The 16,008-nt window shown below is 35.9% G+C and overlaps 1 protein-coding gene across 1 annotated transcript in view; it reads right to left on the bottom strand.

The window, feature by feature from the left end:
* Nucleotides 1-15,756: 15,756 nt before the first annotated feature.
* SUGT1 (SGT1 homolog, MIS12 kinetochore complex assembly cochaperone) overlaps nt 15,757-16,008 on the bottom strand; it is an 88,915-nt gene continuing 88,663 nt past the window's right edge. The window contains exon 13 of the mRNA XM_056807434.1: nt 15,757-15,877. Within this exon, the coding sequence (XP_056663412.1) occupies nt 15,776-15,877 (102 nt within the window). The 3' untranslated portion in view covers nt 15,757-15,775. The remainder of the gene's footprint in view (nt 15,878-16,008) is intronic.

The raw sequence follows: 16,008 nt of genomic DNA, 5'->3' as shown, positions 1-16,008 counted from the left end.
TTTCATCTATAAAATAGGGATAATAACCACAGCTACCTCTCAGGATTGTTGTGAAGATAAATAGGCAATTTTGACAAATATTAATTTGTAGAAGGGAAAAAAAAATTAGGTGAAAGTGGTCGTAATATGAAGCAGTCCTGAGCTAAAGCTATGGGATGATAGATGGACGGTGAAATAAACTATGCTTGTGTGGGGAAATGAATTTTTACCCCCTCTGATGGTGTTAATAACCATAGTGTTAATTAAACTTACTTTATGATCATTTATATTATATAACTTAGTAACATAAAAATATTGGGGTACAATCAAAACATCGCTATCAGATTAGGAAAACATTCCTAAGCATTAGTATTACAATTCTACTTCTCTTGCTAACCAGTTCTCTCAACAATGAAACCCCTTGATGTCTATTTCTTCGGTTGTAAAAATGATGAGGATATTTGCTCTTTCTACCCATAGGAAGCCAAATGACAACTTAAGCTGTGAAAGTACTTTGAAAAAGTAAAAGTCCGAAACAAATAAAAGGACTGACTGGCTATGTCATAGTAAACAAATTCTCTGAACCACTTTACTCATCTTTAAAATTAAAGGATGGTATAAAATGATCTATGAAGTCACTTTCAGCTCTCAAATTCTATGTGATTCTCTCAAACATGATGAGGCTAGGATACAAATATGTGCAAAATGCCTTTTCAACATCTACCTAACAAAGAAAGCTACTTCTTTGTTCTAAAACCTGACCCAGAAAAACAAAGCTTTCTTGCTTTGATTTCCAAAGTTCTGTTAAGGAAAAAAAAAACATAAAATAAGTGGTGTTTAGGTTCAATATTTAGGTTGTACTAGCATTCTAAAAAAAAAAAAAAGAACTTGTTTCATTAAATACAGGTTTATATTAAAATGGAGCATTACATATAAGTAAATGTATAAAAAGAAAATGAAGAAAAATTGGGTGTGTTGCAAATTAAAGGGCATTCTCATTATCACCAGTGAAAGTCATTTAAGAATTCACATTGTCTTTTGGGAAAAGCTAGGCTTTAAGAATATTGTCCCATCTAATCCCTTGAGGTACAGTCATCATTTTTTTTCTTAAAGATATCGGTTCTAGGGCAGTGTGAAGATTAAATATAGCTCTCCCCTGATTGTGAAAATGAAAATAATTAACTCTCCTCTGATTGTGAAGATTAAGTTGTAATCCCTGCGTATTTTTAGACTCAATCACCAAAAGTGTAAACACTCTACTTAAAAGTTGAGTAGGAAGATCTGCCCATTTTTAGATCTAATCAACAAAAGTATAGACATCCCCCTTAATCACTGAGTGGGAGGTCTGTGACCCACGTGTGCAGTGGCGGGTGACGAATCAGAATCGACTGACTGCCTCCTGAGCAGTCCTAAACAAGGCTTTAGACTATGATGTGTCCACATAAAAAGGGGAGGAAGACATAGGAAGTGACACAAGAAAAAGTATCTTTAAAAGGGAGGGACAACTTCCTGAGTGGAGTTCTTCTGGCAGTTCTTCATTCTAAAAAGTGGAGGCTGGTGAAGAATGTAATGTGCTGACTGGACCCGAAACCTTGTTCCTGACGAGGCTGTTCTACTGACGCTTGGTGAGTGAAAAGAGCTGACTCTTTCCTGGATATTTTCTGGAGAGATAAATCTCAGGAGAGACTTCCCCAGGTCCTCGGCTTTGCCAAGGCTAGCTAAGGACCAACTCTCCCTGCCCGAGTTAAGCAAGGGGCTGAGAGTAAATTACTTAGTACTTAGGCTAAATATCTTACCTTATCCTCTCTCTGATTTTCTTACTTCACTCTTCTATGTTTTGTAAATAAATTGTAAATAAATCTCTTCAGAATAAATTAAATTCCTGTTGACCACACTCTTAATAAATCAAGTGTCAACTCTTAAAAATAACCTCTTTTCCCCCCCCTTACAGCAGAAGAGTGCTAAGGGCTAGGCAATGGGGGCTAAGTGACTTGCCAAGGGTCACAGCTAGGAAGTGTTTGAGGCCAAATCTGAACCCTCAATGTTTGGATCTCAATCCAGGTGATCTATCCAGCTGCCCCCCATCATAAATATTTTCTAAAGTCGATTTAGGTTTTTTCTTTCTGATGTGAGGATGACCACAGTATATTTTGTTCACTTACTTTTTTCTGTATTTAGTATCTGTTGTGCTCTTGTGTAAACCTCAAAATTCCTTAGACTTATAAATGTCGGAAATTTCACCATTGGGATATTTCATACTTGGAAAATTTCTTACTGATAGTCTATTGGAATGGGAACCCCATTGGCATGGGAGGTTCCTTCTCTTCCCTTCTTAAGATTACTTTAGGACAGAAACCTTTTGCTGAACAATGGAAAGGACTTTGACCTATGCTTAAGCATAGAACAGGAATTTCTTTGAGTCATGATTGATTTTAGAATTGATACAATGGAGATACTTGGAATCAATTTCCACCCTATTCAGTCCTAACAGGATTGAGTAAGGGCTGCAGCCTAGATCAAAATTTAATTATTCCAATCTCTACCCTACTCAGGTTAACAGGATTTAGAAAGGGCTGTAGCAAAGGAGCAAAGATTTAATCATTTGAAAATATGACCTTCAACAGACATGTGCAAAGCCTCTGGGCGGTCCTGGGTTAAGCTGGAGCCTCCATTGGCACTGGGAAATTGATGGACAGTGATTGGTAGATGTGAGAACTGAGGGGAGGCAACTTGGATGGTTTCCTTAAAGATCAGGGGGGGTCTGGAGACTCGGGGTGGTTGAGGAGTTGATCGGAGTGGTGGCAGTGTACTCTGAGAAGCCTGCTCTGAAGGAAGCTGAAGGTGGGGGCCTCTGAGACTGTTTCTCCATTTTGGTCACGTGAGTAATAGGGACTGATCTCCTTTCTTTGCCCCAGCTAAGGGCTTGGGCCTTTTGGCCCAGCCTAAACAGAAGGGGTATTTAAGCCCTATTCCTTTCTCTCCCTTTTTCTCTCTCTCTATCTCTAATTCCTTTCTTCCTCCTATTGTAATTAAACTCCATAAAAGATTGACTGCAAACTTGAGTTTTCATTTAGGAATTACATAGCTGAATTCCTTGGCGACCTTAAATTAATATATATCAGTCTTTTAAAGTGATTCCCTTGTAACACTTGGTAAGCTCTTCAGTGGTAGGAATTGGCCTTTTTAATGTCCCCAAGAACAGTGCCAGGGCACTGTTAAATTCCATTAAGAACAAGCTGATGAAAAGTTATATTGAGTTGGGTTTAAAGTATAAGCAGATATGGTTGACTCATGAACTTGGGCATACTATTATTTTTCTCCTCTCACATTCTCCCATTACTAACAAGATAAAAATAGAAGCCAAACAAATACCTTTTGAACTGCCTTTTTTTGTAGGAGAAACTAAATAGTGGTTGTTCTATTGTGAACTATAATAGTGATGGTGAACCTATGGCACAGGTGCCAAAAATGGCACACAGAGTACTCTCTGTGGACACTCAACCACCCTCCATTGCCACTCCACTTCCACCCAGAGTTCATTACTGGAAAGGACTCAGGCAGAGCTTCTCCCCTCCCCGTCTCCACACCTGATGACATTTTTTTACGTTCCCCCATCCCTCCGCCCAGCAGCCCAATGGGAGTGTTTCCTCCCTCCCCTGTGTGGATTAAGGTGGGGAAGGAAAAGCAATTTTTTCTAAAAGTTTTACACATTTTGAATGTTGCATTTCGGGGATTTTATTACTGGATTCTTTAGCATTTGGCATTTTGAATTACCTACTATTGTTGGGTTTTTGCAAATGTTTGCATTTTGTTTTTGCTTTCTGTAAAACAGCCTATTGTAATCCTCTATTTTTCTTTTTTCCTTTTGTATATCCTTAGAGTAAGAAACATGGATAAGTTTAGAGTAGGACTGTTTGTTATTTTTGATAAGCATAATAAGTTTGAAATAAAGAGAATTTATATATTTACTAGTGATCATATGAGAGATTTGTCTTCAACAAATTTATTCAAATGATCAGAGGGAGGAATTGTAATGGAAAAAGGATAGAGATAGGATAAGATTTAAGAAAAGTAGAAGGCTGTCTTTAAGGCACATACTAGGGACTCAAGGGAAAGGATTTTAGAAGGCAAAGGAGGAACAGTTTAGAAATGACAACTGCTAGAGTAGCGACTTCTTGTAGGAGGTTGGGGCTCTTCTTGTCCGGAAGGGTGGAGGAAAGATGGGCATGTCAGAGTTCATCTACCTCAACCTGACTATGGAGGAGTAAACCCCTAAATCGTCTTTGGAGATACTCTATTTGACTGGGAAACATCTAGAAAAGGATCTAACCATACCTGCTGTGCTTTCTAGAAGGTTTGTATCTAAAAATCCTGTCAGATCAGTTTTGAGGTTTTACCTCAGGGGTCAGACCTCCTGGGGTGAACTTGGCCATTTGAGATCATCACAGTTTTCAGAGACAGCTTTTTAAATAAATCTAACCAACTACTGAGGGTCATAGATAGGTAGCTTAGTCAGCTTTTTGGGAACACCTAGATAGATATAGGGAGCTGGTAACTTAGCCAGAAGACAAGAAGGCTCCCTCTTGTGAGGGATGTAGAGGATTGTGGGGGACTAGCTAGATCCCTTAGAGTTAGGGACCCCTGGTTCTGATTCTCAGTTTGTATACCCTCTTATAATAAGAGATACTATTTTTTTATATATCAGTTATCTCCAAGGAATTTGGGCAATTGGCCCAATGAGAGAAAATGATTGTTCTCACTAACCAGAGGTTAAAATACCCAGAGATCACAGCTGGGTATTCAGGGGAATCCCTATGTGGAAAATACTCTATCCACTCTGGGTCTGGGTCTCCCCTTTATATCTTGTTTTAAGTGGGTGGTGTGGGGCACGGCACTCCGTTTCTAAAAGGTTCACCATCACTGACTTACAACTACCACTAAAGAGTTGCATTTAGTTCTCTGTACCTAAAAACTCTGAACAATGGTTCTTTAGCATTTTGTTTTGTTTTAAAAAACAAAAAAGCTGGGGCAGGGGAGACATGCAAGTTGGGTGGCTCAGTAGATTGAGACCCATGCCTCGAGATGGGAGGGCCTGGGTTCAAATCTAGTCTGACACTTCCTAGCTGTGTGGCTCTGGGCAAGTCACATAACGACCCCACCACCACCCCCAATGCTTAGCCCATACCACTCTTCTGCCTTGATATCAATACAAAGTATTGATTCTAAATCAGAAGGTAAAGGTTTAAATTTTTAAAAGATAAACGAAGGCCGCATCCTTTCATACTTGAAATATTTCTACTTAGGATTTCTCCCTCCTAAGAACTAGCACCTACATACATACAATGGTCTCAATGGTGGCTCCCTGCTCCTCTACACTTTCATCTTCTCAGTCCTTCATAGGAATCATTTGGAGGGAAAAGAAATAACCAATTTTTAAAAAGCACCTGTAACTCTTATTCCATTCTGCATATGTGATCCATCTGTGGATAAGATCAGGTCAGGGTTGTCAAGAGGTGTGACTGACAGATTTTCTCAAGGTCTTTCTAGTAATTGCACGAGTGTTTCACAATCATACAATGGTTCCCCTTGTGTTGGTAAATCACGTAATAATGTAGCTGGATTTAAAGTGTTGTATCTTTTTGCTGTCATATGTTCATTCCCCAAAAGCAGTGTCATATTTAGCCAGGCGTTGATCTGAAAATGTCCGTGTTCTGAACTTTCACAGAAGTGCCTCAACTTTATGTGAACAATAAACTGTCATTGGGCAGCCTAAAACTAAATCTGCAGATTTGGAAACAAGCAATGCAGTTGCTGCCACCCCTCTTAAGCATGGAGTTATTCTTGCAGCTATGGGATCTAGTTGACTAAAAAAATATGCAATAGGACAGTGGTTTGGTCCTAAGCTCTGCATCAAAATTCCTGAAACTATTCCCTTTCACTTGTGGACACAGAGCAAGAATGGTTTTCAATAATTAGGGATACCAAGAGCAGGAGCTGATAATATTGCTTCCTTTAACTTTGCAATTGCTTGCAAATGCTCTGGTTTTAGCTTCAATGGGTCTTTCTCAGTGCCTTTTCTTATTTTCTTATTTTTTATTTTTTATTATTTTTTATTATTTATTTATTCATTTATTTATTCATTCATTTAATTATTTAATTAATTATTTAGTTTATTTATTTATATTTTTATATATATTATATATAAATAAAATAATTTATTTAATTATTTAATTATTTAAATAATTATTTCTTATTAAACCATCATTGGTTTAATAAGTTCACCATAATTCGGTATCTATTGTCTGCAAAAACCTGTGGTTCCTAACAGGAGAACATTATACACAGAGATTGATACACTGTGATACAATCAAATGTAATGGACTTCTCTACTAGCAGTAACAATAATCCAAGACAATTCAGAGGGAATTATGAGAAAGAAGACTATCCACATTCAGAGGAAGAACTGTGGGAATAGAAACACAGAAGAAAAACAACTGCCTGATCACGAGTTGATGGGGATATGACTGTGGGTATAGACTGAACAATCACCCTAGTGCAATTATTAATAATATGGAAATAGGTCTTAATCAATGACACAAGTAAAACACAGTGGAATTTGTGCATTGGCTATGGGAGAGGTTATGGGGAGAGGTGGGAAAGAACATGAATCATGGAACCATTGAAAAATATTCTAAATTAATTAATTAAATAAAGAATTTCGCTTGTGCTATTTCCCCCAAAATTTTAGGCAAGAAATGTATGCTGATAGTATTATCTTATCCTAATTTAATAACAATTAGGAAAAAACCTTCTATGATAGAGTTAAATATGAGGTTGTTGTTTTTTTTTATTTTTGGTTACATCTTCTTTTTAATTTCCTATACTATAGCTCCTCTCTATTTGCATAGCTAATTAAAAGTTGGTGATAATTAGATTCTGTTCAAGTGGACTTAGAGCCGAGAATAATACAAAGGCAGTGAATTTCTGTCATTTGGGTAATGATTATACAATTTGGGAATGATCCAGAACTCTTAGTTTGTTTACCTCTTGAGGAATTTCACTGTTCAGCAGTATTTTTAGGAAGAAAAAGAAAAGATATTCTGGGCTTGTCATTTTGCTATATGTCAGAATCTCTTGATAAAATTTCTCTTGATCTTCACTACAACTTATTTCTGGCACTTCAATCTGCTTCCTCCTTCAACTGTCACTCTTAGTTTTCCCAGTTTTCCAAAGTAGATTCAGAGAGCAAGATCCAACCAGCCTCTCAGAGAACAGCTTCCCTCCAAGAATTTGGCAACTGGAAGTCCAACAACTTCAAGCTTCTCAGCATTCCCTGTAAGAACTTTGCCCAAGATTCCAAGCTGGGCCTTAAAAGCCTTCTGATATTCTCTTCGCTCTGTCCTTAACTAGTAAGATAAAGGGTTTAGTATACCCCAAATTAACACCAAATTTATTTAGTCCTAATATAAACCAATCTCACAAAAAGGCATAGTCAAGAAAATGAATGGAAAAATCTATCATCACTATTGATAAGGGGGGGGGGGGGGGGAGCCTTAAAAAAAAGGGAATTATTTGTTCTCTTTGAGTTTATACTTATGAAAGGGAATCCTTTACTCCCTTTGTCCATTTTGAGTTAACACTTTGGTTAATAATAACTTAAGTATCCCTACTTAGTACCTCACCAGAGGTTGAAGACAGGATTAACTCTCCTTTGTCTACTTTTTAATTCAATCAACAAAAGCTTGAACACCATACTAAGCACTAGGTGGAAGAGCTCTCCACCCTTTCAACTCAATCAGCCAGGAAATGAGAATTCACACCTCTTCAAAAGGAGAAAAGTGGTTCCCACAAACACTGCCCCTTGGACAGTGCTAGGCAATTTAGAAGCTGTGATTGGCCCTTGAGAAAGGGGAAGGGACAAGAAACCACTATTAAAAAGCCCTGAATTTCTGGGGGAAGGGAAATCCGCCCCAAGAAGAATATCCACTTCAAGAAGGAAGTCAATTTCAAGAAGTAGTTAGACTTCAAGAGGGAAGTCAGCTTCAAGAAGGTCAGTTCAAAGAAGAAAGTGGGCCTCAGGAATCACCTTCAGCTCAAGTCATTATCTTGACTTGCCTCGTGGAGGGAACTTGGGTGGGTGGTTAGCTGGTTTTCCCTTCCTGTCTTCTGGAGAGAGTTTGATTCTGGTTGAAGGTCAACAAGTCCTGGCTAAGTCGGAGCAATATTTAATTAAATAAGCTAATGTCTTCTCTACCTTTTTGTATTTCTCTGCTTTCACTCTTTCTACCTCTTTTGTAAATAAAAGCTATTAAAGTCATTTTGACTTTGAAGCAATAATACTTTGAATCAGCGACTACCATATTATTTATAAATTTCCTATATTTTAGTCAAACTATTAAAATTTAATTCTTACAAAAGCATAACGATTCTGGGTTAATCATATATTTTATATATGACACAATCTTTACCACTGGCATGAATAAGCAAAGGTCACTTGCAAAATCCATTAAATCTTATGAACAAAAATGAAAATAATACTCTAAAAATTCTTCTTCCTCATTGGTACCAATCTAGGGTTAAATCATCATATAATTCTCTTTCCATCAAAAAGAATTCAAGGTTATTAGCATTAGGTGATTTTTCATGCTCAATTTTCCTGAGGTCAGAAAGATAAATATATTTAATCCTACCTGTAATAATTGTGAGCCATATGACCACAGGACTTTCCTTATCCTCAGTTTCCTAATTTTAAAATGGGGGCAATAACACCTGTGGTTCCAACTCAAGAGTTGTTGAGGCTCAAATGTGAATCTTTTGCAAAATTTAAAGCACTTTATATAGTAATTAATCTCCTACCAATGGCTAATTTTCATTAAAATTATATTATTTAACTATTTTATGCCCCACCCCTAGTGAATAGTCAAAGTTTTCAAAAGCAAAAGCATAAAATAATAATTACTTGAAAAACTGTTTAAATCTTTAACAATCAAAGAAATGAAGATGAAAATAATTTTGAGATTCCTTTTGTAAGGCATTAAATTGGGCACAAATATTTTAAAACTACAAAATTCATTGGTGGTGAGGCAAATGGCATTGCTATTATATTTTTTGTAGAATAGCTTTTTTTTTTATTTAAACTCTTAACTTCTGTCTTTTAATCAATACTGTGTATTGGTTCCAAGGTAGAAGAGTGATAAGGACTAGGCAATGGGGGTTAAGTGACTTGCCCAGGGTCACACAGCTAGAGGCCAGATTTCAACCCATAACCTCCCATCTTTAGGCCAGGCTCTCAATTCACTGAGCCACCCAGCTGCCCCCTAGAATGAAACTTTAAAGAATAATCTGGCAATGTATGATAATAGTTACAAAATCGATTATAACTTTTGAGTCACTGATTATACTAGCAAGACTACATCCTGCTATTTCTGTTAAAAGAAATATATTTTTACAAACTATCCCATACAGTTCCATTACTTAATAATAGGGGAAAATAGAAAGCAACCCATATATTAAATGACTAGGGAAATGGCTTAACAAACTGTTCTTACATAAAAGCTATAGGATACCACAAAGCCTCTTTAAATATGAATATAAAGGACACAAAAAATAGTGGAGAATTTCTAAGACTACAGAGGGCAATAACAGAAAATAGGAAAAAACAAAATTTTGTAAGTACACAGATCTAAAGGAAAAACAAAAGCAAATAGCTATTAGCTTTACAATTTATTATTTTTGGAAAAAAGTATACTATTGTATACTATTTTACTCTATATTGGTTTTGTTAATGACTGTGCATATGACATTGTTATTATGTATTATGAAAATTGCCTACAATTAAAAAGAAATGATATAACAAACCTACAGTTGGGAAAAGTAAAGGGGATCAGGGAAATCTTCACCTTCTACAACACAGCATATGTAAATATTAAATATCCCTGCCACCATTTCACTTGACTTATTTTCTGCCCTCTTAACAAATTCTCAATAAATGGTTTATTCTCTCAGGTACCTCCACAACCTGCCCCTCCCATTCCACAAACATACAAACACTTGATATGAATTTCACATTTCCAATATAGTGATAAAAGTGTAAAAGCTGAGGAAAAACTAATTTATAATGAAGAAAAAAATACTTCACAATCTCTGCCCTGGTATAAGCAGATCATATTATCAATTTTAAATTTAGCATAAAGTATTGTTAACTATTTTTTTAAAGCATAAATTTTGAGTTGAACGTTCATTAAGGAGCATGGTTTACTCCCTTTTCCACTTTAAAAAAAAGGGGGGGAAAGAAGATTAGATGAAATTTGAAATAACTTTGCCCCCAAAAAAACTTTAAACATCTCTTTTAGGCTGAAACTTAAAATCCTCAGACAAATAATGGAAACAATTTTCAATTTTTTATATAAAGCATCTTTTTAAAACTCCTGTGACATTGATAATTTCTATTCTCTTCATATTCTTCTGAGAAGCTATATAATGTAATTTATTTTTAAAATGTGATCAATATTCTATCTGAAAACCAACGAATGACAAGAATTGAGCTTTTCAAATTAAAAAACAAAACAAAAGATAATATTGAAAAGTCCCCTACAAAAGTTAAAAAAAAAATAAGACTATTAAATAATATACTGACCTGTGAGGGTCAAACTAGAGTTAAAATATAACTTCTCTTTTTGGAGCTAGAATTGGTTCTCTACACTGACCCCAATTTAAAAAAATCCAAACAGAAAATATGCTATTTCATCTGAAATTATCAAAATGCTGGAGGAAAAGGTTAACATTTTTCATGTAAGAAATTGTGATGAATTTTGTTAAATAAATCCACCATTATTTATAAGTACTCTAATTAACTTTAAAAATCAGTATTTTTATAGTTTCCTACTTAAAATAGTGAATACATTAACTTCTACATTAACCAAAAGAATTTTTTAATCTATAAAAAAGCAGGAAATTAATTCATATTCTTACTAAGCTTTCCTACTTGAGTCATTTAGGATTACTTTTGATCTTAAATTTGAATGCAGATACAAGTTTTGTATTTGTCAAAGTTAAAGCATACTTGTAATATTTTTCAATGATGCTACTAATTTCAATCACTTTGTGATGAAAATCATAGAATTTTTATGATTCATAGCCATCTGACTATTTGGAAAGGAGACCAATGTGTACTATTATAATCATTTCTTCTTAGCATTAGTCCTATGGTAGATGGTTACTGAAATAGGAAAGAAGACTGAACATTCAATCCAATACAGACTCAGAATGTGATAATCATGAAGTCAAGTTAAGAAAATAATCTGCTAGTAAATTAAAGACTCTGGTTAATTAATTAACCTCTTGGGTTAAGCATAACCAAAATAGTCAATCTATAAGCATTTATTAAGTGTTTACAATGCACAAATGAGCCAGGAACAATGTGAAGGCATGTAGATGATGTAGTGAATAAAGTTCAGGCCTGGAGTCAGGAAGACTCATCTCCCTGAGTTGATATCTGGCATTAGACATATCCTAGCTGTGTGACTCTGGGCAAGTCACTTAACCCTATTGGCCTCAGGTTCCTCATCTATCAAATGAGCTGGAGAAGTATATTAAAAAAAGATAAAAGAGAGGGAAGTTTTGTACCCCGAAGGGAAGTTTGGACTTTCTATATGGAGAGGGGGAAAGAGAGGAGAACCCTCTTCTCAAAGTGGGGTTCAGGGAAAACAGCAGATGTTGGCTCAGAGAGAGGAGAGAGGATTTGAAGATTTTCCCCCTTCTGCCTTCCCTCCTTAGCTAAGCTGCTCTCCCCAATTCACTCTTGTCCTTCCTGTCTCCCCTCCACTACTCAAGACAAAAAGGTCTCCCTCCCCTTGATTCGTTCACTCACACTCAGGTTGGGGAACAGATAACTTTTAATGTTAACTCAATCGGGTAATACAAAGAAAATAACAGGCAGGGAAGAATGGGAAAAGGAAAGTGGGAAAAGGGGTCCCTGTCTCTATCTAAACCCTTTACCCTCCCTCCTCGAGTTTGGAGGGGAACTTGGGCCTTGGCAGCCTGAGCCCCCTGAGAGAAAGTCAGGTTGACTCACCCCTGGGCAATGGGAGCTGAGATAAAGTCTGCTCAGGTTTCTCTTCAGAAAGTCCCTTCAATTAGGAAGTGTTGGGGGGAAAGAGTTCCAGTCACCAGCAGGAAACATGGGTAACCCTCAGGAGAAAGTCTTTTCCCCACCTTTTCTCTTCAGCTTCTGAAGACCGAGAAACACACACTGTTCTCTAAGTCAGAGTCTCCTCCTCAAGATTTCACTCCTGGGGCCTCTCCCCCATTGAGGTGATCCATTTTACATACTCTTCAGCTTGGCACTCTTCCTCTAGTGCCAGTCTCTGTCACAGAAGGCAATGGCAAACCATTCCAGAATCTTTGCCAAGAAAACCCCAAAAGGGATCAAAAAGAGTTGTATAAAATTGAAAATTGACTACCAGCAACAAAAGGTACTATGCAAATAGGTGGAATAAAATTTGTTTGTGAAGTATGAGAAGTAACTTTACGCTAAAAATGTAACACTTGAAAATACAGAAAAAGCTATATTTATGTTGGCATCACAGCAATACTTTCTAATACTCTCTTTACCTTTTACAGATTAATTTTTGCATAGAAAACAATGGTCTGGATTTTTAAAAATTCTCATTCATCCATCCCTTTTCTGAGACTTGGGAACAAAATGAAATCCAAATATGTGGCTGCAGTCATGGAAACTGGCATAATCATAAAGAAAAAGTTGTGTACTAAAAGTAGAAATACTCAAGGTCTCCTGCCTTTCATTGGCAAGTTGGCATATGTATATGATTACAGCTAAACAATTCAAAAGAGCTCAAGTTTTGATAAATTATATACTCTAACAGCAAGCTTAGAAATTTAACCGAGGAAACTTTAGCTAACATTTAAGAAAAATTTTATCTGAGCTTCAAAAAAAAAATTAACTTTCTATCTGGCATCCATACAAAAATTTAACAAAATCCAGGAGTCATTCTTTGTCTTATAAAATACATACAAAATAACGTAGATTTTTCACCTTATACTACACATATGCCTCATTTCTAAAATGTTTTTAATACTGCCAGTTTTGTCTTTCAAAGAGAAATATAATATTCTCCAGTAGCCTAAGAGGATGGTAAGAACTGATTTGCTTTTCAGTTGGTTAATCCTTCTCAATGTAAGAAAAGCAAATGTGTTACAAAAACTATATGGCTGCTGATAGAAATATGCCGTCCCTCCCCAAATTGTTCAACTCATTTAAAAAATTAATAAATCAATAATGAAGAGATATTCTTTGCTGAAGATAACCAGAATGCACACTTGACAGTGGGAATAGAGAAGTTTGGTTAATTCTGTGAAGAAAGAATCAGATATTTTCACAAGGACAGACTTGCAGACAATGAGCATGAGAGCACTGCCAGGTCAAAATGTTATATAACGGAGTTCAAGGAACAAAATAGGCCATTATAGATGACATTAAGATAGTGAATCTCAAAACTAAATGAAAATAGGTAAAGGGTGTACTGAAAAAGAAAAATTGATTCATGTACATGTAATGGAAACCATGACATCATATGAACTCTCTGAGATCAAATATTAAAGGAGAAAAAAAGTGGAGCTAGGCCTGGGGGAAAAGTTCACTTTCAAAGGGCAAAGAGTCATCAAAGGAGTGATATGAGTCAAAATTCTAAAGTACTAAAGAAATAAGGGACCAAAGGAAGAAATAAGAGATCCTTGACTAAAATGACATTAAGTCCTTTATGAAGGCAGAGAAACTTTCATTATGCAGATAATAGTGGAACTGTATTGTTTTTAAAGTGGTCCCAATCACCTGTTACTATTCCTCTAGTTTAGAATTTCATCTCCCTGCAAATTAAGAACTGCTTCATTCACTGTCTACATATCTCCTGTGACTAGTTCAGGACATGGAACTGCCTCAGAGCAGGTGGATTAATTGACTGCTTTCAGTCACATAAAAAATTCATTTTTCACCAGCATCAAACACAAGTTTTCTAATAGCAGACATTAGATATTATAGTAATGTATTTAATATATTATATACCCTTAGTACTCCTTTTTTAAACAGCAAACTGATTTAAAAAAAACAAAAACAACCCTTATCTTCTGCTTTAGAATCAATACTGTGTATTGGTTCTAAGACTGAAGAATTGTAAGGACCAGGAAATGTGGGTTAAATGACTCACCCAGGGTCACAGCTAGGAAGTTGTCTGAGGCCAGATTTGAACCGAGGACCTTCTATCTCTAGGCCTGGTTGTTCCACTGAAATACCCAGCTGACCCCAGCAAACTTATTTTAAAAAAAGAATTTAAGTTGGAAAAAAAATGAGTCAGAAGGGTAAAGCCTAGACAGCATACATTTTGAGGTTTATGCTAAATGGTTAAACTTTGTTAACATTATAGCTCAACTCTGTTATTCTGCAGATAAGGAAAACAAGGTTCAGAGAAATCACATGACTTGCCCAAGGTTACAGAGCTATTAATGTGGCAGAGAAATAAATGGAACCTAGATCTTCAGGCAGTGTTCATTCCATCACAATAAAGTCACACTGCAGCTAATACTTCAATGTCAGGTGAAAACCCAAGTGGCTTCTCACAGCACCCATATTTTGAGCACCCCAAACACAGTCCAATTTCCCCTGATTTCTCTCAAGGTGAGGAATCCCATTATCCCTGACTTTCAAATCTGGACCAAAATTCTGGAAAACTTGCTGAGACTTTAAAAATTTTCACTTAGAAAGTAATCTTCCCTTCTTTGAACTTCAATCATATTAAGTGCCACAGTTTCCGTATTCACTGTTCTTTTATCACGTGTATAAATTATGACTCCTTGAGCTGTAAGTTCCATGTAGTCATTGCTTAAGCTTGTATTTCTTTTCTATCTCCATAGCCCCTAGCACAGGATTGGGAACACAGATGCTCTACAAATTCTTGTTAACTGAAAATGCAACTACACCAATCTCTAAGGGCTATGGATGGGAGATATAGTAGCCACTGCTGCCATGTTCTCAGGACTCCTGGTGGGTCAAAAGCAGAAAGAAGAGAAATTAAAGCTAATTTGGTTGTCCTTATCTTAGATCTCAATGAGGCATACGTAGCTTGTCTCGCAGCCTGGTCAAATCAGCAATATTGAATCCTATTGTCCCATCTTTTATACCAAGACAGCATAATTTGGGAAAGCAAGAACTAAGATCCATTCGATTACTTATATAATTTCATAAATAATCAAATGGCAATTTCTTTTTTGATTTGTCTCTAATAAATAACAAGTTCTCACTAAAATCTCTTCAAAAATAAAATAGACTGAATGACTTCATAGAAAAAGTATATTTGCATCTTCTTTAAAAGCAAGGTTAAAAAGCAAACAAAATATTTGAGTTGGAAAAAAAAAGCCTATGTTCACCCAAGGTTGCAAATCTAATAAATTAAATGAATACTGTGCATCAAAAATAAAGCAAGACTCTTCAACATCCAAAGAATGACTTCCCCTTCCTATAGAAGTACAGAACTAATCTAATTAGTAGAAAAAGACAAATAAATTTTAGTACATTTGAAACCCTTAATGACAGAAGTGATAAAATGTGAATATTGTACTTGATCAGACACCTAGAATACCTACAGGAACTTTTAAAGTAGAAAAGAAGGAAGGAGGTATCATTTCTAAAGGAAATATTCTATGTATAGATTCCAGAATGCAATGTATATAGACACAGTGGACATTAGGTGAATATACGCAATACACTGATAGCAAACTGATTTATTTAGAATTTTTTCCATTCCATGTCATCAGGAGGATTAACATCAACTTTCCTTTTACCTACATCAGACCAGTTGGTACTCAGAACAGTGCCTCCAGACTCCATCTGCAATAAGGTACAAAGTTACATTGTGTTAGATCCAAGAATCAAAATAGTCTTATTTAAGCATATACATTCTTGAATAAAAGCAAAAGAAAAAAAGGTCTAAATATATAAAGACAATATTCTATGTAACT

Source organism: Monodelphis domestica, chromosome 8 (genome assembly GCF_027887165.1).
Source record: "Monodelphis domestica isolate mMonDom1 chromosome 8, mMonDom1.pri, whole genome shotgun sequence".
NCBI lineage: Eukaryota > Metazoa > Chordata > Mammalia > Didelphimorphia > Didelphidae > Monodelphis > Monodelphis domestica.
The sequence above is the reverse complement of the archived record's forward strand: the minus strand, read 5'-3'. Positions and strand labels throughout refer to the sequence as shown.